Source organism: Sceloporus undulatus, chromosome 1, assembly GCF_019175285.1.
Source record: "Sceloporus undulatus isolate JIND9_A2432 ecotype Alabama chromosome 1, SceUnd_v1.1, whole genome shotgun sequence".
NCBI classification, from domain to species: Eukaryota; Metazoa; Chordata; class Lepidosauria; order Squamata; family Phrynosomatidae; genus Sceloporus; species Sceloporus undulatus.
In genome coordinates this window covers 182155234-182181224 of record NC_056522.1, presented here as the reverse complement: position 1 = coordinate 182181224, position 25991 = coordinate 182155234, and the positions used below count along the sequence as shown (strand labels likewise).

The following is a 25991-nucleotide window of genomic DNA, read 5'->3' as shown; positions in this document are numbered from 1 at the left end:
CACCGTCCGATACGCAAAGATGGCGCCGGCCATGTAGAAGGGCTGTCGCCATCTTGTACGGACGGAGTCCGTATTAGGCACAGGGGCGTCTATAAGAGACGCCCCTTTTTTAAAATAGGACGTCCTCTGGACGTCCCAAATGCCGGTGCAGAAAGCACCTAAGTTTAAAACAGGACAGCACTATAAAACCTCTTCTCTTGTTAACACTTTGTTTCCAAAGGCTTGCTGGAAGAAAAAGGTTGCTCTCCAACATCCTTTGCAAGATGCTGTGAGCCATTTATACAAGACAGACAGGCAGAAAGAAAGAGACTCTTCCTTTTCTTCAGAGGCCTTTGAGACAAGCCGAATCTCTCATATCTTGTCTTTCACCTACTGTGAAAGAGGAAAGGCATCTTTCTTTAAATATTAATAATTCTTCACTTGCTTCGGGATGTTAGAATGCTTCACTCACTCCTCTTTCTAGAACTGACCTCACCATCTTTTCGGCACTCATCATTTTTCTCCCCCAAAGCCAAGGGATATTGATTGCTTCTCCCCCTGTTATACATAGGCCAGAGTTCTTGCCAGCATTTCCATTTCACTGGCCCTGTGAGATGTTTTATGTTATTATTTTTAAAAAATTATCACATGCTACACATCATATTTCTCACAGGGAAATAGAAACAGGGGGAGGTTATATGAGAACGTGTTCCACAAGGAAAGAGTTTCACAACCAAGGTGCCAGTACACCATCCATACCCTGCACTGGATTTGGGGTCCCCATATATTCCTATTTCATATCTGGAGCCAGGGTGTTCTTAAGTGGTCCCAATGAAATATTAGGATGGTTAACACGCACACACACACACACACACACACACAGCCACATATTTAAAAATCATCATACAAATATAAAATACAAAAAGGTAAAATGCAGTCATAAGGCAACATTAAAAGATAGTAAAAACACAAAGTAGACTGACCAACTTAAAATGCCTGGAGAAACCAATCTATGTTGAGCTGGTGCCTACACACTTGTAGGACTGGTACATACACATTTTTGTGAAGAGGTTATCCTGCAACCTGGATGCTATAAAACAAAAGATCCTTTCCATATTCATCACATAACAAGTAAAAGACTCTTCCCCTGCCTGGTACTATCCAAATATTTTGGATTTCAACTGCTATCACCCCTAACCTGTATGGCCCATGGACAAGCGCAGTGGGCACTGTAGTCCAAAACATGAAGGGAAGGCTGAAGTAGAAAGGACTCCAAGAACAATGCCTGCTGCAAACCTGAATCCAAGCCAGTTGTTTTCTACACTCCCACTCGCCATGGTTCTTGGCGTAAGAGCATGTGGTAACAAAGGGCACCCCTTTCCACCAATGTTGACAAGCACGTCCTTAAGATATGGTTGCTCTTTGAAAGAGACAGATGCCAAGAGTGTTTGTTTGGCCTCTTAATTAGTTTTGTACACACCGCAATGGCACTGCCTGCTGAGCCCTCCCGTGTATGAAGTCCTTTATGGGATTGTCTCCCAAACAGCTTCACCCGGCTGCGGTTCTTGTGTTTCCAAGGCAGGAAGGACCCTGCCTTTCCTTTCTTTGCAGGATCCACATCAGTTAACATCCAGTCAGGAGGTCTGCTCAGGATGAAAAGAATATTGGATTGTGCAAGTTTCATTTCTTTCAAGAGAGGGAAATGTCTTTCTTTTCAAACGGACTCTACTTAGCTTTCATTTCCTGTGCACAGAGTAGCTTTGTCTTGAGTACGATAATTAAGTTGTTGACCTTCTGCAGGGGTCAAATGAAGCTTCCTCTACAAGAAAGATAAAAACTGTCAAGAATGGACTTTTGGACTGCCCTGCAGATAGGTGATGTTTCTTGCAATTTGTGGCGAATGCCTTCTCTTACTATAGCAATGAAAAGCAGCCCACTCCGAAATATGCAAGTCAAACTGCAAATCATTCAGGATCAAAATCCCAGATATTTATTTATTTATTGTTTTCTCTCACTTCGATTTGATTAGGAAAACTGAAATGGGAAGCTGGAAAACTAAGATCTGAATCAACAATCTGAATAATTGTTTGCTCCCAGGACATGGGATTATTTTCAAACTATTGTCAAAACTCAAAGAGTTGGCCAAGAGACATACAATAGTTTTAACCACATTGGATTTTTTCAGTATCATGATTCATACCAATATGTTTAAAATCACACTTACTTCAAGCATACAAGTGGACAGCTTCTAGCTTTTTCATTGTTTTTTTAAGCAATTGTTTGGAATAGATTCACACAATAATATGTTTGTTGTGTGAACTCAGTGAATTCAGGGCCAGTATACATACATGTTCTATTGTAGGCCTCACCATCAGTAGCAAGGTGAGCACAGGCAGACATGGATGGACTAAACATGGATGAACCAATACTCTGCTGAAGTAAAACAGGTTGTAACTTTATTAGGTTACAGCTACAGAATCTTGGAGCTGTATGGGGAATGGAGCCATGCACTTAGTCTTTAAGGCCAAGGTGCTATGTCACGTATGTCCAGGACCAATATTTCCACAGAAGCAGACTGACCTAAGATCGAGTCATGCAACTGGAAAAAGAGGATGTTAGAAAGTTTTCCTAAGCTCTGCAGAAGATTTTAAACTACTAATGACCTTAATACATGTTGCAAGAATGTCCAACCATGCTGAGAAAGTGGTAACCCATCAGCCTAGCTGACCAGCATCCTGTTTGGCTGGCAAGAAGAAGTCAGACAGAGAGCCCTTAAAACCACACATGCTCATGGAAAACCAGAGGTATTCATAGAATCGTACAGTTGGAAGAGACTGCAAGAGCAATCCAGTCCAACCCCGTGCCATGCAGGAAATCTCAATCAAAGCATCCCCGACAGATGGCCATCCAGTCTCTGCTTGAAGACCTCCAAGGAAGGAGACTCCACTACACTCTGAGGGAGTGTGTTCCACTATCGAACAGCCCTTACTGTCAGGAAGTTCCTCCTAATGTTGAGGTGCCCCCAATTCTGTCATCCAAGTCATTGATAAAGATGTTGAATAGAACTGGGCCCAGGACAAAACCCTGTGGGATCCCAATGGTCACTTCTCTCCAGGATGAATTGGAGCCATTGTTGAGCACTCACTGGACTCAACAGAACCCTATCTGATTCTTAATTGCCACAATGGAACCTCCAATCTCTCCCTGCCAGCATCTCATTGGCTGAGGGTAGCTGGCTCAATGTTCAGCTGAAGGTTCTCATCTCTGGCCTAGCAGTACCAGTGGCCAACATACAGGCCTGCATGTCTGCCTACCAGAGGATCCTCTGGGACAAGAAGTTCTCCTTTATTCCCAACTTCCCAAGGCACCACAGCTCTTCAGTTCCTACCAGGAAGCTCTGGTGCTATCTACTCAGTAGATACAGTTGGCACACCACTCTGCAGAGCACATGGCCAAAGTAATGTCAGACACCACAGAAATTGAGGAACAGAGTGAAGCAAGTGAACACCACTGTTGTTTGCTCTATCAACAAACAAGGAGATGCATACGCTGAAAGCTGCGCTGGGAGAAGGGGCGGCATGTCCCATAGGGAATAATGGGGCACATACCGCCACGTGCACGAGCCCCATCCATTTAAATGGGGCTCAAGCATAGGCAGAATTCACTTTACACAGGGGAGTCTAGAACAGATCCCCGGGTAAACAAAGGGCAGACCGTGTATTCATACTCAGATAATTCAACAATTTAATGTACCTTTTCAGGGGCTTCCTGCTATTTGCAGATCATAGAATCATAGAAGTTTATCACACTGGGGTTAAAACATTCCCCAGTGCATTCTAATGTGTCTGCACGCGGGCGTGCACGGAACGTGTCAGGAACATGATGGGGCCAAGAACCACATTTTACTGCACACTGGAACGCCGCCTTTGCTGCCGGGCGTTCCAATCGCGTTCTCGTTGTGTTCCAGGGGACACCATTTCTGAAAACTTGTTTTAAAGGCTTTCCCAGCAGATAATGATCACCAATTAGCAGACATTAATCCTCTTTTGCATTAGCCTTCCAGTCTGAGGCCGGCCATCAGCATAGAATAATACACATGCAAATCACTCCAGCATTCCCAGGCTCACACAGTATATATACACCCTATTTTTCCAGGCAAAGCATTCTCTGAAGATGCCAGCCACAGATGCTGGCGAAACATCAGGAAGAAACTATGCTAGAATATGGGCACATAGCCTGAAAAACCCACAAAAAACTATATAGTACAGTTGTCCCTCCATATTCGCTAGGGTTCAGAGAACAAGACTCCCGTGAATATGGAAAAACCGCAAATAACAAAAACACTGTTTTTACCTGAGAGGACACCTCTCTAGGAATCTCTAGGTCCTCCAGTGCAACTCTGTGGTCAATGTCCAACATACACTGACCATAGAATAGCACTGGAGTAGCTACAAATGGTCTTTCAGTGCAACTTTTAGTTAAAGTTGACCACAGAGTTGCACTGGAGGACCTAGACAGTTCTAGAGAGAACATATTAATGAAATCCGTGAATAATCAAATCTGCAAATATCAAAGCCGCAAATATGGAGGGATGACTATATTTTTTCAGGTGTTAAATGCTTTCATCTTAGTTTACAATAATGGCTGCTGCTGCAACTCTATTCCCCCAGAAGGAAACACACCTAGAAGTATAGCTGCTCTTGAATCAAACTACCTTTTGGATGGAAAAGTGGAAGTGCTAATGATCATGGAACAAAAAGAATTGTCATTTGGCAGTGGAACTTCTTTGATAGCTGCCCAGTCAAACTCTGGATGGTCTTAAAATATAAGCCCTAAATCTTTATTTGCAAAAAGAAAAATGAGGAATCCATCATACTAGAGTTGTTCCACACCAAGAACTTGGTTTTGTGGTCAATATACCTGAGCACCGTGCTCCACATGACCTGTCTTATCAGTTACTATGTCCTGAGGAATTAACTACATGGGGTCTTCCAGAAATGGTTGTTATAACAATGGTACATTCCTATGTTGCCTTCATGCAGCCCTGTGAGTTTCCATTTCCAAAAGTATCTGGTGATGCTCGCTTTTTAAAAAGACCCAGTTGTAATATATGTTTGCCTAAGGCTGGAACTCTATGAGGCACAGTGACCATTGAGTCCTTGTCAATAGATATAGCAGGCCTTCTTTAAGTAAACCTGCTCAGGATTTCACTCTAATGAAAGGGTAATATGGGCAGGCAGTACATTTTTCCAGACAGCTTAAACCTGGCTGCAATTATTCCTTCAGAAACGTGGTTAAAAAACAATGGCACTACAAATGATTGTGCTGCATGCTATTTGCAGAGTTTTCTGGGTTTTCTATCAGGCTTGGTCAAGCAGCCGAAACAGTTCTGTTTCCAATAAAGCTTAAAAATATTTCTGAATGACCCTCCATGTGCTTTTCTATTACATGGCATTAAGCTTTAAGAATGCAGCCAAGGAGAACAGCAAATAAAGACCTTTTCAACATTCCACTGTTTTATATCCTCCCACTCTCAAACCCACCACTGAATTCAAAGAAGGAGAAGGGGGCTTTATATGTTACCAAACATTCTCCACTAGAGCCATCTACAATTCCACTGCAGCCCACAAGGCTCTTTAACCAGTTCAAACTGGATGTTTTGGTATGTTATTGACAGCTTTGAATAAAATCAAAAGCTAGCATTCAACACAGAATGGTCAAGGGACTGTGTGAAGAGGATAAAGGATCTGGGGGAAATTATTTATAAGATAACGTTTGCTAATACTTCAGCTGTTGAAAATGTTTACCACCAGTACTGGCCAAGGCCATCCCTATCATGAAGCAAAGGAGGCAGTCATAGATACTAGGGGTAAGGGGAGAACAGAGTTATGTGTGGATTGCAGCCTGCCCTGTGCCCTGCAATGGTCTCCTTACCTTCAGCAAAGGGCAATATTAATGTTAATGTTCACTGTTCAACTGCTGACCCAGCTGGCTTTTGCAGATGGACTGGAAAGGGGGGGGGGGGGGGGATAGGCAGCTCTAGGTGTAACTTCCCTGTGTTGGAGGATAGAATTGCATCTGACATAGTCTGCCCCCTAGGATCCCTAAATTACCTTGCTACCTAGGAACAGTGGGGAGTGGTAGCCCATTTAAATTGTTAAAATTCAGCTGCCAATCTGGTAGGGTTCATTGTCTTTCATCTCAGGTAGCAAAATCTGGGTTCCATAGCCTAGGAAAACCTAGGGATTTTTAGTGTGTTGGTGCACCGGAGCTCTCTGACAGAGAAGGCTAATCTCACAAAACTACAAATGTGAATACCATCATGTTGAGTCATAGGAGTGACAGCAATGTTAGACTGCATTAATTCTGCAGCATAGAGCGAGTGTGGCATAACGATTTGAGTGTTGGATTATGACTTTGGAAAGTAAGGTTCGATTCCCTGCTCAGCCATGAAACTCACTGGGTGATCTTGGATAAGTCACAAACTCTCAGCCTAAGGGGAAGGGAACAGCAAACCTCCTCTGAACAAATTTTGCCAAGAAATCCCCATGATACGTTTGCCTTAGGGCCACTATGAGTTAGAAATAACTTGAAGGTACATGACAACGGATGCAGCCCCAGTCTGAGTCAATACTCTGAAGATGTTCTAAGCAAAGTGGACAAGAAAGCATTGTTAAAGCAGTGGGGCCCTTACCGGTATGGAGACATTAGCAAAGAAATATCCAGCTTTGATGTCCTCTGGAGCCACCACTGGTTACCATTCAGTATTTGTGATGATGTCATAAACAAAACTGGAGTAGAAGACAGATGAATAAGTGTACAAAGTATAGCTCTCTTGCACATCTAACAAAGGATGTCATAGCACTTTATATGCTAACAAATTTACTATGACATAGGTTTTTACTGAGCACATACTACCCCAGCATCCTGATCTGTTGTCCAATAAATAAAATAGAGCTATTTATCTCTATTCCTATGGTGCTGCACATAATGGGGAAAGGAAAGTCTAGATTACTTTACAATCATTGCTGTTCTGTGCCTTCAAGTCATTTCCAACTTAAGGTGACCCTAAGGAGAACCTTTCATGGGGTTTTCCTAGAATCATAGAATCATAGAGTTGGAAGAGACCACAAGGGCCATCCAGTCCAACCCCCTGCCATGCAGGAAATCCAAATCAAAGCATCCCCGACAGATGGCCATCCAGCCTCCGTTTGAAGACCTCCAAGGAGGGAGACTCCACTACACTCCGAGGGAGTGTGTTCCACTGTCGAACAGCCCTTACTGTCAGAAAGTTCCTCCTAATGTTGAGGTGGAATCTCTTTTCCTGCAGCTTGCATCCATTGCTCTGGGTCCTAGTCTCTGGAGCAGCAGTAAACAAGCTTGCTCCCTCCTCAATATGACATCCCTTCAAATATTTAAACAGGGCTATCATATCACCTCTCAACCTTCTTTTCTCCAGGCTAAACATACCCAGCTCCCTAAGGCGTTCCTCATAGGGCTTCGTTTCCAGACCCTTTACCATTTTAGTCTCCCTCCTTTGGACACGCTCCAGTTTCTCAATGTACTTTTTGAATTGTGGCGCCCAGAACTGGACACAATATTCTAGGTGGGGCCTGACCAGAGCAGAATATAGTGGCACTATTACTTCCCTTGATCTAGACACTATACTTCTATTGATGCAGCCTAAAATCGCATTGGCCTTGTTAGCTGCTGCATCACACTGTTGACTTATGTTCAACTTGTGGTCTACTTGGACTCCGAGATCCCTTTCACATGTTGTCTCCTTAAGCCAGGTGTCCCCAATCCTATATCTGTGCATTTCATTTTTTCGCCCTAAGTGCAGCACCTTACATTTCTCCCTGTTGAAGTTCATTTTGTTAGCTGTGGCCCAGCTTTCTAGTCTATTCAGGTCATTTTGAATTTTGATCCTGTCCTCTGGAGTATTAGCTATTCCTCCTAATTTGGTGTCATCTGCAAATTTGATAAGTATTCCCCCAATTTTGTCCTCCAAGTCATTGATAAAGATGTTGAACAGTACTGGGCCAAGGACAGAGCCCTGTGGGACCCCACTGGTTACTTCTCTCCAGGATGAAAAGGTGCCATTGTTGAGCACCCTTTGGGTTCGTCCGGTCAAACAGTTACAAATCCACTTAACAGTTGCCTTGTCTAGCCCACATTTTACAAACTAGTTTGCAAGAATGTCATGGGGAACTTTGTCAAAGGCCTTACTGAAATCAAGATATACTACATCCACAGCATTCCCTTCATCTACCAAGCTGGTAATTTTATCAAAGAAAGATATTAGGTTTGTCTGGCATGACTTGTTTCTCTGAAACCCATGTTGACTTTTTGTGATTATGGCATTGCCTTCTAGATGTTCACAGACTCTCTGTTTAATGATCTGCTCCAGAATCTTTCCTGGTATTGATGTCAGACTAACTGGACGATAATTGTTGGGATCCTCTTTTTCCCCCTTTTTGAAGATGGGGACAACGTTTGCCCTCCGCCAGTCTGTTGGCACTTCTCCTGTTCTCCAGGAGTTTTCAAAGATTATTGCCAATGGCTCCGATATTACATTTGCCAGTTCTTTTAATACCCTTGGATGTAGCTCATCTGGTCCTGGAGACTTAAATTCATTTAGGTTAAACAGGTATTCCTGTACTATCTCTTTACTTATTTTGTGCTGGAATTCCCCTATTCTGTCCTCTGCTCCATTATCCTAAGGTTGAGCACCCTTTGCCTTTTCTGAGAAGACTGAGGCAAAGAAAGTGTTACCGTTTCTTCCTGTCAAGATTTTTTCAGAGCCAGTTTACCTTTGCCTCCCTTTGAGCATGAGAGTATGTGACTTGCCCAAGGGCACCCAGTTGGTTTCCATGGCCAAGTGAGGATTTGAAACTTGGTCACCAGAGTTGTAATTCAAAGTTCAAGCCACTATACCATGCTGGCTCCCTTTGCAAGTATATGGTCCAGGATTTGATAAACGGTGAATGTATAAGTTAATGTCATTTGTACAGATCTAGGTCTAGTTTTCATGCAAGTGTTAAACCTATTTCTGGGTTGTGCTACTTCACGCAAAAGGTAATACCTGTAGGCTCATGTAATTGAGTGCTGCCTTGAAAGAGCTTATTTATTTACATTATTTACATTTTCTACATTGTTTACTTTTTTTAAAAAAAAAAGGGTACCGGTAATTCATTAATTTGTTGTTCCAAGACAGTAAATGGCTCCAGTTATAACTGTAAATTTGTTGTTGTTGTTGTTGTTAATATTTATTTATATAGTGCCATAAATTTGCATGGCACTTTACAGGCATCGTCAAAACAGCATGTAACCTGCCAATGACATACAATCTAAATGTCATAAAATATAAACTATACAAAATTAAGCGAATTATGCAGCTCAAATACAAACTTTAAAACCAATTAATGCATATAATGAAATATTTTTTTTAAAAATATTAAAATACAGTTCCAAAGTAATTCTTTCTCGTTTTCTGGAGGCTCCTACAATAGTTTCCTTTAGACCCATTATTTAAAAAAACTAGTTAAATGCTACAAGATGCTGGCCACCAATTCTCCTTCCATCTGTCACATTCTTGCCTCAACCCAACCACAAGAGAAAAGCACCAGGAGGCAGAACACAAAGCATTACTCGAAATGTGATAGTCCTCCTCTGCCACTAAGGACACACTCTCTCACACACATATACTGTAAGTATATACATCACATGCTGAAAAAAGAAAGAAACTATTCCTTGTTAAATTGCCGCTGCACAATAAAGTAGTTACACCGTCATTATCAGTGAAAGGAACTGATTGCAAGTAACTAGTTAGAAATATTTCTAACTAGTGATTTCCAAATCTGATCAGTTTTCTAGATATAGAAATATTTTGTCTGTGATCCTAATACAAACAGGTGGATTCTGTCACATGAACCCCTTCCTGCACCCTCCATCTTAAAATTATAAAGTCTAGCCTGATATTTACAGCCTCGGTGTGTGAAGCTAGGCCTAAGTCCCATCATTTCCTCCAGATGTCCATTGGAAAACCCTTGCAAAAAAGAGTGAGAAAGAGAGTGGAATGAAACAGAATGAGAGGAAATAACCAGGCTGGTCTAATAAAAGGTATTGTCTCACTTACTGTATGTTTTTCATTCTGCGGGATCAATGCAACTATTAAGCTCTCTGATCTTTAGGCCGAAAGAATTCCTCAAATTGTTAGACTTCAAACGCTCAAAGGAAAATATTTACAAAACAACACTAGAACTCTACACACTTCAAAACTTCCAAAACCACTTTCTTCATATCCTTTTAGCACCCATCCTCCATAACACTTTAATCATGTTCCTTAATTTAACATTCGGGATCTCCACATTTCAAACATCTGGCATGCAAATGAAGCATTTTGAAAAGAATAAAGTCCCCATTTATTGTGTTTTTTAAACTTCTCAGCCCAGGCTTACTACTAATATAAAAGAGTGCCTCTAACTCCCATCCCAGCAAGAGGACCCAGAAGGATACCACGGTCCACGGTATCAAAAGCCACTGAGAGGTCCAGCAGAACCAACAGGACACATTCCTCTGTTTAGCTCTTGCTATTAAGTATCCACCAAGGCTTAATCTGCACCAGTGGCATTCTTAGGGTTGATGTCACCCAGTGCGGTAACTCATGGTGTCACCACCCCCATTGACCTTCTCCCATTTCACACCATAAAAAATCCAGAGGCCTGGTACAGACGGGTCCCGAAGGATGCCCTCACTGCACTGCGCCGAATAGATGGCGCGCATAGTGATGACATCACTGCTGCGCAGCCTCCAGATGGAGCCGCGCAGCAGCAACATGCTCACGCTGCCACCTGCTGTTTGCAGCAGCGCAAAAAGAAGCCGCTTTTTAGTGGTCCTTCTTTTGCATATCCGCGCCATGCCATTTGGTTGCTGCAGCACAGCTATGCGGCAAAGAGAGATGGCTCCTGGCCATCTCTACCTGGCGCTCTGTACCGCGCCGGAGTAATGCTTTTTTTCCACTAATATTACTTGTAAATTGTAATTCCCATATACCATTGAATGTAATGCTAATGCAGTGGGCCCTTCCCTTACGCAGGGGATCTGTTCCAGGACCCACCCACCCTCCGCGCATAAAAACAATGCCGCGCATGGTGGGGGCCCATTAAAAAGTAAAAAGGTGGCATTTTTCTCCACTTAAACTTCAGTTTAACTTTGCATTATTTCATTTTAGCAGCAAATCAATGTGATAACATTCACGAATTCGCGGGTTCTGTTTACATTCGGATTTAATTTAACTCTTGTTTGTTTAAATCCCATTTTCCCGTGGGATCTCACTAGTGTGAAAGAGCTCATAGTACCACTCATTTCAATGGGTCTAATCTAGTTTGGACTGAAACTGAGCATATGTCTCCATCTGTCTACTTAGTTTTAGCCCTCTTGTTTGGTTTAATTATTTTTAAAGTTATCTACATGACTGTGCACTACAGCACTTTGTGGCAACAAATCCAATGTGTTAATTTTGGTTCCACTTTAATAAAATCAGACAAAATGGAAAGAACAGAACTTAAGGGGCCACCATTCTCTGATGCACAGCAGTATATATTCATTTTTTCTCAATTGCCTAGGGGCCAAGAAAACCATATGACTATACAGTCTTGAGGTTGTACCCATACTTCACTGTTGATGAGGTTCCCACTGTCAGGGAAAGAGATGCAAAACAGAGACAAGGTTATTTTTAGATTACCAGTGCTTTATGGATGCCAGAGCATGCATGTTTGATGAACAGTTCCATGTAATCCTCCTCAATTGCACATATGCCTCACTTTATATGGACAGAATGATGTAATCTTGATAATTGCAAGTAACACAGCAAGAACATCCACCTACTGTGTTCCTCTCAAGTATCACATGAGAACAGTTCCTTTCGAAGATCTGTCTCTAATCCAATATGATGCTTCCTATAGTGGCTAATCAATCAAATATCTTGAAATCTAGGTTGAAATAAGACAGTATGTTTAGCACTTTCTTTGCAGACAGAGGGGATCTTGAGAAAAACGTCTGTCATAGCATGTGATATTCCTCTCCTAGATATCTTGCATTTGTATGCCTTGCTTTGTGATTGGTCTTGTAATGAGCCCCAGTCCCATCTCCTGCTCTTAAGTAGAAGAGAAGGCCCTCAAATTCTATCAGCTAACTTTGCAAAGACTTTGCTTCCCCTTCACATGGGAGATAAGAATCCCATACACAGATGTGCACAAATATCAAGAAAAGTTACGTGAAGAGAATAGAATAATGTAGTGCAAGTAAAGGCATCTCATCCCTTTTCCCTGCCTACTCTTGAAATGAGATGTGTGCAGATGGCATAAGGCTTTCTCAGTGGGTATTTATTGCAAGGCAACTGGAACGGGAATCTGTGGTCACACAATGTTGCTGGCAACTAATCTCAATTCCATTCATTTACTAGCTTTATTACTCCCATAAAATAATATGTTAGTGATCACAGAGTGTGCTACTGTTTTGTTTCTATGGACTGTGCACAGCCCCAGTTCCAGGATTATTCTGTTTTTGAAGCTAGCAGACCAGAGATAGTTATGCTTTTTCACTGGTTTTGATTCTACTGAAAGTTTGATTATATATGGACTTTTATGTGATTATAATTATATGTGAACTTATAATTTAATTATATGTGAACGTTTAGCTGTATCTGTTTAAATTTTTGTAAAACAACTTCAGTTCCAGCCTGGGGTGGGGGTGGGCAGAATATAAATAATTCCTCCTTATCATCGTCATCATGAACAGAGACAGGTTTGCCTTCTATCAGAATCATGGTTTGGTGCTAGTGCAGATTGAACAAAATTTCTGATTCAAGCCTCCCTGATGAGATGGAAGTGGGCAAAGATTTGTGAGTGCAAAATGAATGTATAGACAGTTCCTGCTACACAGCAAACAGTTGTGCTTGGCTTTCAATCTACCTTTAACTGACAAACTGAGAAATTTCACCTGTCCCTGGATAGAATAATTTGCTACTGTTAAAAAAGATAATCATGCACCAAGATATTTATCCATTCTTGAAGAAGAACTTCACAGAATTAATAATAATAATAATAATAATAATAATAATAATAATATGGTTTATTTGGAATCCACTTTTCCAGAATTTGATCAAAGTGGCAAGATTCAAACATGCCATCTGCTTATTTGGAATGTACTTGGCTCCATTTATTAGATTGGGCATTTTTGCAAATAGTTGCATAGAGTACATGTACAGTATTATATTAATTACTATGTTGTCCACTGTATGCTTGTCTTATCTTGTATCACAGTGCAGTTGATGGCCAGTACACACTACAGAGAGCCAGTGTGGTGTAATGATTTGAGTGTTCAACTAGAACTAGGGACCGGTTTTAATTGGCCATGGAAATCCACTTGGGCAAGGCACATTCTCTCAGAGGAACGACAACCCACCTCTGAACAAATATTGCCAAAAAAAGCCTGTGATAGAGTCTTAGAGTGAGTTGAAGGTAACCAATAACAGCACAACAACAGACTATAGTAACCCACCTGCTATTTGATGAATAGGAGCTTAAACACTATGCAACTCTGCAAAGCAAACTGGAGTGAGAACCTGGAACAATATAAGAATGCATTGGACCTTATCATACTAGATAAATCCCGCTCAGAAACGGGATATTAGAAGTAGAAAAAACTTGCAAATGTGGGAGGTTTTTCACATATATTTCTGCAAAACAGAAATAATGCAAAAATAAAGCAAATGTAAAGGGGACAAAAACAACAGCTTCTTACTTTTCGAACTTCTCAAACATAAAAAGGTGTCATTTTTGCCCCCTTTATGTTCACTTTATTTTCGTGTTATTTCTGTTTTGCAGAAACGTCGTGTGAAAAACCTTCCATATTTGTGGATTTTTTCTACCTTAAATCTACTTTAAATCCCGTTTCTGAGTGGGATTCCTCTAGTGTGATAAGGTCCATTGTAAAGATGATTCTGTGAACCAAAGGAGCTAATTTCATGAGAAATTTAAGAAGCTTAAAATCGACTTTTAATTCTGATTATTTTAAGCAAAAAAACTATTAATCTGTGCCTATGTCAGCTGATACTTTGTCCTATCTTCTTGCAGTGGCTTAAGGTTAAAAGCAATAAACTATTTTTGATTGGTTGAATTCAGTGCATAGGTTAACTAGGAAGTGAGTCTTAATAATTAAATATGATTTTCTGCATAGGGACAAGTTTCTTGCACAGAGAACCCCATTTTTAGCATAAAATCAAATTTCTGCCAGAGACAATCTCTCTTTTCTGCACAAGGATGCACACACACAAACATGCAAAATGATATCTTCTGGAAGGTTTGTTACAGAAAACCCCTTTTCATCAAAGACTGAAAGATATACAAATATTCTTTCCGTCCTCAAGATCGTGTCTCAAGGAACTCTGAAATGCTTTGTGCTTTCCAGTGCAATTATTTCTCAAAAAAACCTTGTTCGTTTATATGTTTACCATTTGTATCTTTCAGTAATTTTTCAGTTCTTCAATATTTTAGTTTCTCTAGAACAGATATTGAGCTTATGGCCCTATTACAAATAAGGCTAGATTAACAATACTTTCAAACTACATTGCCATTGATGATGCTGAGAGAATAGCGTAACATATAGAACCTCTTAACATTTGCAATGTCTAGCTCCAAAATGGATGCAAAATGTGGTTTCTTCTAATGTACCGTTTTTATTGGAAATATCTGAAAAAATTAACAGTCAATTTACATTCTGGCATCTCTATTTCTCTGACATCATGAGGTCTTTTTAAAGAGCTCATCTATCCTTCCAGTAACCAATCATCATGTTATGGCAAACTGTCATCATTTAAAAAAAAATTGGAATATATGATCTAGTACGACCTTTAAAGGTCATGATTCTGGATGTAGTATGATTTGGGGTGTTCGTTGTTTCTTGAGGTGTGCATGCCTCTGTTTTTTTCTTTTTACTAATTTCTACACATATCAGCTATTTTACCAGTGCATTTCGTGAGTACTTGGACAGACACCGCAACATTTAGTTATTTGGGTTTTTTACAATTATCTGACTTTTCTCTCCAAACAAAACAATTTTGTTTACAATTATATCAATGTTTCCCTGACTCTACTGAATCATGCAATTGGAAAGGCAGGATAAAAATAAAAATTATTATTATTATATATCACTTTAGCCATGAGACAATGTATGTTAAGTGCTTTGAATGCTCAAATTCATTATATACAGGCTTAAGTATTTATTAAAAGAATCTTTCAGGCATCTTACCTGCAGAGATAAGATCTGAAAATGAGATAAGTGGATAGCACTATTTTTCAGCAAGCAGTACTCCATGATACTGCCTTGTTTTTTCTGTGTTCATCCCAACCTCTGTTCTCCTTATAGACACTTACTGTTATACAACAAAGAATCTTTTTGTGGAACCTTAAAGACTAAGAAATGTCACTATAGCATAAACTCATGTGGACTATAGGCCATTTCAATCAGACATGTCTGAGGGGATAGGCTTAGTCCAGACAAGCAAATGCTTACACTGTAATAAAATGCATTTGTCTCCAAGATGCTACTAAATTCTTCATTATCTTTGTTGCAAGAGACTTAACATGGCTAGCTCCTCCATCAAAATGTCTATTTTACCTGAAAGGGGATTTAAACACATTTTCTTCAAACTTGTCACCCAGTTGTTCGTAGTGCAATCATAATAAGGGCAGGTATGATGCGCATACAATGCTAATGCTGAAAAAGACCACCACAAGGCTAGTTATCCCACTAGGTGCTATAGCAACCACGTCTGGCTGTCTTAAACAACTGGGTTCAAAATTAGATTCAGGATTAGATCTAATAGATTGATCTATTACTAATAGCTAGAAGAATTTTTGAGATATTCCATCATTGGAAAAATATGGGGATATAATATGTCAAGGTCTGGGAAATTATATATTGGTCATTGATTCAAAGTTTAAAGTTTACTTGCTTCTTGGAGTTTAGAGAAAGTAAAATTGGTATGCTGAAAGGATGAACAGACTTGACTATTTTCTGATAGGAATACTATAGTAAGAAGAATACTAACTTGAATTCATCTAATTAGCCTGCCTTAATGAGGTTTTGATTTAATGACAACTTAATTAACAATAGCTTCACTGCTATGACATGGTCATTAATGTATTGCTAACTTATTCATAGATAATGATATTTGTTTTTACAATTGGGTTGTATCAAAAATTATTTATGTATGTTCTTTTGATATGTTTCTCATTCTAAAGGGCATCTACTTTCCCTTCTATTTTTTTAAAAAAATATGACACTTATATTTCTCGTCTGCCAATAAATACTAAAAATATTTTTAAACCCAAGAATTTAAATAATTGTTGCAATCAAATTTTTATACAAAAACAATTTGCATACTTTAAATAAACTCATTCAACCTATTTTTGTTACAAATTAAACTGTCCTTTTGACCACAGAGCAGACTAGTAAATAAGGCAGGCTAATACAACATGGTGGTCCATACACCATTGCTGTCCATGAGCCATGAGTTTCTGCTTTCTGACAAGTTCCCCGGAGAAACAGAATTGCTGCCCATGGGTGCAAATATGGTGCTGTTCCCTGGCAGACTGGAGAGAAGGAGCTGTTGGTCCTCTGCATCAGATAGCTTGAGATGTACTAAAATAAGGTACACTGTACTGTCTAATAATAATAATAATGTATTTGTATTACGCTTCTCCAAAAAGATCAAAGCGGCTAACAATAAAACATCCATAAAATACAACAAGCATACAATAAATATCTCATCATCCATTGTATCCCAAATCCTCCCAACCTTCCCACCCACAATAAAATACAATTAAATTGTACGTCTTGATTGCCTTTTTAAAGCTTTCAAGACTGGTGATATATCGGATCTCCTCCAGCAGGCTATTCCATAATTTGGGAGTGGCCAAGGAAAAGGTTCTCTGAGTAACTTCAGCCAGCCTAGTTTTGGCTGGCTGCAGTAAGTTCTTATTAGAAGACCTCAATGTGCAGGGCAGATTTTATGGGAGAAGGCGTTCCTGTAAGTAAGCTGGACCCAAGCCAAGAAAGGCTTTAAAGGTTATGACCAACACCTTGTACTCTGCCCGAAAATTAATAGGCAGCCAGTGAAGAGACTTTAGTATAGGTGTAATATGGTCACCTCTCGATCTTCCAGTGACCACTCTGGCTGCCATATTTTGAATTAGTTGAAGTTTCCAGACTTAGTGCAAGGGTAGCCCTATATAGGGTGCATTGCAAAAGTCAAGACATGAGGTAACCAGCTTGCACTATAGTTTTCAGGTCTTCAGGTTCCAGGAAGTGCCACAGCTGGCATATCAACCGAAGCTGGTAACAACCACAGTGCATAGAGAAACCCATGTTATTTCTGAGATGTCAAGTAGATATCCAGACTTCTTCACAACAGAAGCAGGCAGCATAGAGTGAGCTTTGTTAACGTCAGGGTTAGACTACTTTTCAAGTGCCGGTGTGTAGCCTGTTATGTTTGTGTACCCATTTGTATGTCAACAGCTGGAAGGGGCTTCCAGTTAACCTGTCTTGCTGTTTACTGTCTGCTCAAGATGGAGATGCGGAGACAGTCAATAGGAATTAAATGCCACACCTGAGTCAACCTGCCTGCAGTGGAGCAGGGGGAGAAAAGTAAGGGTAGACATACACACACATCCCTGCTCCATCCATGAACTGTCTATGCAACCAGGTAGTATTTTGTGATAAAAGCACCCAAAACAATGGCAAACACAAAAGATAATACAGAAAGGTTAAAAGGAGCTTGAGCACGGCCTCACATGTATCTGACCAGTTTAAATCAATTTATGTTTTAATTCCTGCAACAATTTATGTTTTAATTCCTGTAACAAAAAGGAGGGAAGTGTTACAGCACTACTAAGACTAAAATTTAATTTTAGCACAAACATTAACAATGGCTTGTTTCTTTTTATTATGCTGACATAGAACAAGCTTCCCTCTTTAAAAATAATTCCTTCCTTCAAAGTATGGCATTAAAAAAGAACTCAGCAAAAACTTACCGTAATACGTCCCCCAAAAGACAGTTCCTTCAGAGAGGATATTAAGCCAATGTTGTAAGATCTTTCTTTCCTTCTGAAAATACATAAATGAAAAATATGTCAGAATCTTTTTTTAAAGGGCTTATTAGGAGAGAGCTGTAAACAAACAAAATCTGATTGCTAACTGTTCCCTCTTATGAATCTTTCTGCAAAGTTCATCTGTCTCACATCTCACCATGCCATATTTCTCTCATATTCTTCTGTACCAGACACCAATATGGAAAGGAGAGAGATCAGCCGAAACAGGAAGAAATGCATGGGATGTTACTGATGGAAATTTGTAACATGCTGACTGGAAGAAATAGCTATATATGCCACTATGGTTCAAGTTCATTTTAGTGGGATTTAAACATACTTAACTTTAGTTGAATTTCATCTTCCCTTGATGTATGCCTGTAGAAGCACTTACTGAAGATCACTTGGCTTGTGGCACTTTATAACCATAGTTGGTTCAATTCAACATCTTTCCCGTGAAATGCAAGCTGAATGTACAGAGAATATAAAGTGTGGCTGCTTTTTTTCCTTGTGGAGTTCCAGATGCGTCTTTTCAATCCCCTCAAAATGACAACTTCCATCGGCTGCTTTTCATTTGTATGCATTGTATAGCTTGCCCCTTAACATACAAATATGTTAAGCCCAAGGTACCTCATTTAAGTGTAACTTAAGTGTACATAATCAGTTTATCCAAGCATCCACTTATCCATATGTTTTGGATATCTCTGTTCCTTTCAGTTAAATGAGTCATACTCTTAAGTAATCACAGAAGAAAAATAAAAATAAACAAGAGTTGTATTGTCAACAACAATACATACTTTCATCATCCTTCTTGTCTCAAGGCTAGGCTTCAAAAACATTTTCCAACATCTTCATTAGGAGAAGGCGGAGAACGAAGTGTAAGCATTCGGGTCAAGATTCAATTCTAAATCCATTACAAAAAGCTAGTCTGCAGAACAGGGAAAACCTTCATTGCCGTTATTATACAAAACAAAATGGTAGAGTGGAGTGATAAAATTCTACACTGTATGGAGAGTATCATACTGGCAAAAACGCTGGGGACATAGAGTATGCTCAATATTGTGTGATAACACGTTTATCACACAATGTTGTGTGACGTTGTGATTATCCTGTGAATAAAAAGGAATTCTAGCACTGCTTTTTATTCATGGAAAATTCCAGTGAATAAAAAGCGCTGTTAGAATTCCTATTTATTCACGGGATAATCATGACCTAGTAGCTGAGCAGCAGCTATTAAGAAATAAATTCAATGTGGCCTCTCTTTTCTTCTTTTCATGGGCTCATTCCTCCTTCCTGGAGAGCTTATGGTCATTTTCCATGATAGTAAAAAAAATGTTCAGTTTCCTGGATTTCTCTGTTTCAATCCTTACCAGAAATGTCTCACTACGTGGAACATCAGTGGTGAAAAAGGAGAGTATTTCATGTGAGCTTCAAAGCATGAAGGAGAAAACAAGGTGACCACATTGTTCACCAGATGGACCATATCTGTATTAAGACCAACTACAGATCCACAATAAAAGCCAAATAAAAATATGGTGGATCTCTTTTTACATGTAAGACCAAGAATCTGGTTACACATTTAGCACCACTTTGAGTAGCACTGGTCTACTACACACTCTGTAACATATCTGAAAATTAACTTGTTTTGTTTGACAATGAATGCTTCTGTTCTCAGCTGATATAGTGTCCTAAGAAACAAAAAGGAGCAAACCTCCAGCAAAGTGTAAGAAGCACACTGGAAGGTGGTGCACACAAAAAACATGTAAGACTCATAGACATTTTTAAACTAGAAAGGCACTGCTAGATTTCTGCAGCATTAATATGTGAAGCTGAACAATTACACTGGAGCATGTACCTTAACTTAATCCCATTGATTTGAAGGTCAGCCTAACTGTGATGTCAAACATACCTTTGAATTTTGCGCATGGGATTCTCTTTCTGTAAAATGATGAACTAATGCCAGTTGGGAGAGAGCCAATCCAGATCAGGACCACAATACAAGGGGAGATTTAATCCTTTCTCCTTGCCCCATTTCCCCACTGAAACTCACCAGCATCTCTGATCTCAGTACTGGCTACAGAATCTGCTTTAATCCAATCCCTCCACTTAAGTGGCGTGCAGACAGATTGCAACCACAAAGAATGAGCTAAACCAAAGCCGAGAGAGTCTTCTACCAGCTCTCTTTGTTTTGGTTTTGGGGTTTGTTTTATTTCTGTTTGGGGTTGGGGTTTTTTTTGCAGAGGAATGGGGCACAACTCCCTGACACAATGATCTCTGGTCCACTAGTTTGGGTCAATGAACTCATCATGTGTGTGGCTTTTGACTCCAAGTCAAAAGCCACCATGTGTGGGCTACCCAAATGGCAACAGAGCACAATTTTTACTGTTTATACTGTCTCTCGTTGCCTAAGTGCTTTTCCATTTCTCCTCACTCTTGCAATGCCACTGGCACTGTATCTACAAGAGAATTCTTCTTTTTTTAAATATAATTCTACTTCTGAAACAATATGAACTCATACATTTTTCCTAGAATAAGACAATCCAGACTCAAACCGCCAGCTAGTTGCTGCCAACAGAGATGTTCTACAGCCTTTACTGTCATTGCACAACATCTTGACACATAAAAGTTAATGCTGCATCCGGAAATGCATGCCAAATGCAAACCTGACTCAGATGGCTTAAAGATGTGTCGTTGGTTGTGTGTTTTTGTGTTTTGTTTTATTCATAAGATCGCGGTGAACTTACATTACCCAGAACCCAGCTGCAGATAATATGTGTGAGGGTCTTTTTTCTTCACCATGTCACTTAAGCTGGTATACATTATGATCTTTCCATCATTCTAGCCACCAATTTGTAACCTTAAAATAAAGCGTAACATACACCAAGCTCTGTTTTCTCAAATAACTCACATCAACTGCCATCTATATTTTTTACAATTCGAGCCCTAAAAAAAAAAAGGGAGGGGGCAGGAAATGTCTACAACAAGGATTTCTTCATACCATGGCAAAAAACAACAGAGTTTTATGGCACCTTGAAGACTAACAAGTTTATTTGGCATAGGCTTTTGCGGTTTGCAGCCCAGGTATATTTCATGTCTAAAGTACAGCTATTTCCCAACTTCTCAAAATCACTTGGGAGATTTACACCACTAAATTCAGGTGCCACTTGTTTCATTGCATCTTTTTATGCTGGTCCATGCCTGTGACATTGAACACATTTACTGAGAAGTACCCTAAGAAAACCCTATGAAATTCATGGAGCTGCCCTAAATCGGCAGGTGACTTAAAAGCACGTGCATGGATACGAACACTATCGATGTCAGTATGGCTTACTTCCAAGAAAATTAGTTTAGAAGTAGAGAACACCTACTTCTGCTGACTACTGAACTTGATGCTCTACCTGTAAAAATGTTATATGTCAAGTCCTTTGGCAGAACAGTACCAAAGCATTCTTAGCAGCAATGTTGATTCATAGATTTGGAACTTGGAAGGGACCTCAAGGGCCACCCAGTCCAACCCCTGCCATGCAGGAACTCACAGTCAAAACACCCCCAACAGATGCCCCTCTAGCCTCTGGTTAAAGACCTCCAAAGAAGGAGATTCCCCCAGACTTCAAGGGAGTATATTTTACTGTTAACTCAACTGATTGGATAGCAGGAACTCATGCTGGAAGGCTATTATGTTGTGAAACCATTCATATGCCAATCTATTGATGGCCCACATTATTCTGGACCATATTTATGTCAGCGAAGAGGCACTGGAATATAAAATATAGCTTCATTGCTATACGCACAATCATCCTGAAAGGTTTGACTTTATTCAACTGGGTTTATATTCAACTCCTTTTTCCACCACTGTGAACAAAAGGAACACATGCTTTGTAAGAGACAAAATGCAAAGATTTCACATGGTTCAGTTACAAAATTTAGCAAAATTACCCACTGATTTTGACTGCTAGTTCATTCACATGAGTCTGTACCAGTAAATGATAGCTATTAATCATAAAGCAGCTCTTTTTACCTCTGCAAATAAATTTCCCAGGTTCTTACCACCCCATCAAACTTTGCACGGATTGATACCATAATAAACCATAGGTAGATGTGAGTAGCTGCATTGAGAAGTACTCCAGCAGTGCCTTTTACATTAACCTTCACCCCTGCAAAGAGGCCTTTAGGCTTTGTGAACAACAGCAAACCTCTTCTGAACAAATCTTACCAAGAAAGCCCCATGACAGGTTCGCCTTAGGGCTTGAAGGTGCATGACAACGAGGATATAAGAGGTCAGACCAAAGGCCTGTCTTGTCCAGCATCCTTTTCAGAGGCTTCTGGGATGTCCGTTGGCAGATAAAGGTGCAAATGCACCCTCCATCTTGCGACCAAGTAATGACTAATGACTAGTGATCAGTGACGGCTCTAAGCCTTCCTAAATTTATCTCCTTGCCTTTGTAAAATCTCAAAGTTAGCAGCCTGTGACTTCCACTGTTGTGCTGAACCCTGAGTGCCTTTTTAAATAAATATGTAATTGTTTTTTCATTACACACAAAAAAAGCAGTTTACCTTTAACGCAGAGCAATAAAGCAGATTTATTTTCCCACTCGATGTTTCTCCTTAAAAGGCAGGTCACTCCTTCTGGTGTTGATAGGAAGAATGATCGGTCTGTGAAGAAATAAAATACTGTAACCCGTCCCTTGGATTCAGATCCAACCGTTTCAACTTTCTGTCCAGGAGGAATTCCAGAATGTCCTCCAGGGACATAGCCAAGGGGGGGGGAGTTATTGGGGTCCGGACCCCCCCTTCCGTTAGATAAAATGAATGGTGTGTGCTGCTGCGCCACCGCACCCAAGCCTCATTATAATGGTGGCACTTAGTCTGGACCCCCCCCTTCCCAAAATCCTAGCTACGTCCCAGTGTCCTCCATTCTGAACATGACTACAAAGCATACATTCAGATTTATATGAGTGATTTTGGCTTTTCTCGGGTCATGCCCTCCCTTTTTCTTGAACACCCTCCATTCTCAGCACGGCTAAGAAGCAGGAATTTACTTTTAGCTTTTATTGAGCCATGTCCTCCATTGTCCTCCAATGCCCTCCATTCTCAGCATGGCTAAGCAGCATGAATTTTACATTTCCATAAGTTTTCTCTGGCCATGTCCTCCACTTTCCTTGAACGTCCTCCATTCTGAACACAGCTAAGCATGAACTTTACATTTCCATGAGTGTTTTAGCTTTGCTTGGGTCGTGTGCTCCCTTTTTCTTGAATGCCCTCCATTTTGAACATGCCTAAGAAGCGTGGATTTTATATTTCTAGGAGTGTTTTGAGCTTTTATTGGGTCACGTCCTCCATTTTCCTTGGAGAAATAACTAGTGGTTTTGAATGGCAACACTTTAAGTATCCTGGCTGAAGGCTATGGAATTCTGGGCCCAACTCCCAGAATTCCATAGCCCTCAGACAGAAAAAAGAGTTAAAGCGGTCACAAACCGGGTTATCTCTTCAGTGTGGGTGCAGCCAAAGTTGAAAAAACACTCCCACAGAAATATATAACTTCATGCTCAGAATATGGAAGGCGTTCAAGAAAGGGGGGAATGGATGGAGGACATGGCCAAGGAAGAGTTGCTATGACGGGACGAGAAGCAAGCAAGCTCGCCTGGGGGCGTGAGGGGAAGGGAGGGAGACTGAGAGAAGGGGAAGCAGGGCTGTATAAAAGCCGGAGAGCAGCGCAGCGAGGGAAAGCAGAGGAGGAGGAGGAGGAAATGGTAGCATCCTCTCCTCAGGAGCCTAACACCATTTCTTTCTCCCTCTCCGAAGTGGAGCCTCGACGGTTTTGGGGGCTGTGGGGAGCGAATTAGAACCCAGAACCCTTGGACACGGTTCCCCCCTCCTCAGAGACCTCCGCAAGAAGGGAGGCTGAGGGGAAGAGTCCCGAGGCGAGAGCAGCGCCGTCGAAGAAAAGCGAGGGAGGAGGACGCTGGCTGAGAGTTCCCTCTCCTTTCTCCTCATGGGCTGAAGAAGACGAAGAAGACACAACGCTTGACTTATTTGAGACATTTTTATTGTTTATTTGTTTGTTTCATTAAGGGCTCAGGCGGGGCTCCTTCCCTGAAGGGAGCCTTATTCGAGTCTGTGGAAAGAGAGAGGGAGAGAGAGAGACGGCTGAGGAGGAAGAAGAAGTAGCAAAAGGAAGAGGGAGAGAAAGAGAGATCGTTTTGGGATCATCATCATCATCATCACCGCCGCCCCCTTTTTTGAAAACACGAGAACCGTTGGGCTGCAGCAAAAGCGGCGGCGGAGGCGCCGGCGGAGGCGCGCGCTCAGGTCCGGAGCGAGCTTTTCCGATCGCAGTCTCGCGCGCCGCCGCCTCCGCCGCCACCGCCACCGCTGCTGTTGTTCTTGCTGCCGCTTGTGCTGCTCTTGCTGCCGGCGGGGCGCGCGGCCCCATGCAGAGTGTGCTGGGCTGCAGGAGGAGCATCAATTGCAATCGCAACAGCGCCCCCTACAGTCTGCCCCCGCTGCGGCCGCTTGTTCCGAAGTGGCTCCGAAGTGGTGCCTGTGCGGCGGCGGCGGCGAGAACGCTGGCTCCCGCGACGACGACAGCGCTGTGGACCCTGAGAGCGGCGCTGCTGCTGGAAGCCCCGCCCTCGCGCGGATAGAGGTCCCAGCAGCAGCGACGGAGGAGGAGGAGGAGGAGCAGAATGAGGGGGCGGTGCCAGCAGTGGCTCCTCCCCCTGCTGCTGCTGCTGCTCCTCTGAGGAGCCCTAAGTCCTCCTCCTCCTCCTGGCGCTGGAAGAGGATGTTGCGCCTGGCGGCCGAGGTGCTGCTCCTGCTGGGGCTGCTGCTGCTCACGCTCCACATCACCGTCCTCAGGGGCAGCCCCCCGGAAACGCAGAGCCACGCGGGGAGGCACGCCGCGGGAAAGGACCCAGGCGCCGGCAGCAGCAGCAGCCACAGGCAACAGGTGAGGCAGCCAAGGAGAGACACAGACATTGGCAGACACCGGAGGGAAGGAGGGAGGGAGGGGCTCGGTTTGCCCTCTGGGTCAGGACAGTTAGGGAGACCTTGTTGTCCAGAGAGAGGGTTCCCCCCCTCTCTACACACATACATACACAACACACACTCTCTCTATGTAGTGTAAATACATCATGTAGGTATACAGATACACCCCATATACAGTATATGTATATAGTGTGTGTGTGTGTGTGTGTGTATATATATATATTGTGTGTATATATATAATGTATGTATACACACCATATGTAGTACGGTATATGCATATAGTATACATATATATATATAATGTATATATTACACACTATATAGATATACATATATAATGTAAATACATCATGTAGGTATATAGATACACCCCATATATAGTATACACACACACAGGTACACATATATAATTTATGTATACTCACACTATATCTAGTACAGTATATATATATATATATATAGTGTACATATACACACACACACTATATACACACACACACACACACACACACACACACACACTACAGTCACCTCTTTGAACTTGCAGGAGCTCCATTCAGGACCTCCCACCATGAGTTCAAAATGTAGCTCAAATTCAAGCCCCATAGGCTTGAATGGGGCAAGTGCATGTGTGCTATTAATGAATAGCAGTCGCCCCCCCCCCCACCGATTTCCAAGTCCACACATTTCAAGTCCATGGACTTGGAGGAGTGGCTGTATATATAATACAGTATATACATATCGTATACATATTTATAATATGTATGTTTATTCACACTACATATAGTGTATACATATAGTATACATGTGTGTATGTATATCTATCTATATCTATCTATACACACACTATATATATAGCATGTGTATGTATAC

General features: G+C 41.3%; 1 protein-coding gene and 1 long non-coding RNA gene across 2 annotated transcripts in view; one reads left to right on the top strand and one right to left on the bottom strand.

Annotated features, from left to right (window-relative positions):
- Positions 1-981: 981 nt before the first annotated feature.
- LOC121919888 lies at positions 982-23422 on the bottom strand. The gene is made up of 4 exons (XR_006101600.1): positions 23171-23422; positions 22686-22784; positions 18078-18150; positions 982-1798 (listed from the first exon to the last, which is right to left on the bottom strand). It is a non-coding gene; the product is annotated as an uncharacterized LOC121919888 (long non-coding RNA).
- Positions 23423-24874: 1452 nt separating this feature from the next.
- ISM1 (isthmin 1) overlaps positions 24875-25991 on the top strand; it is a 48325-nt gene continuing 47208 nt past the window's right edge. Inside the window, exon 1 of the mRNA XM_042447168.1 lies at positions 24875-25080. Within this exon, the coding sequence (XP_042303102.1) occupies positions 24916-25080 (165 nt within the window). The 5' untranslated portion in view covers positions 24875-24915. The remainder of the gene's footprint in view (positions 25081-25991) is intronic.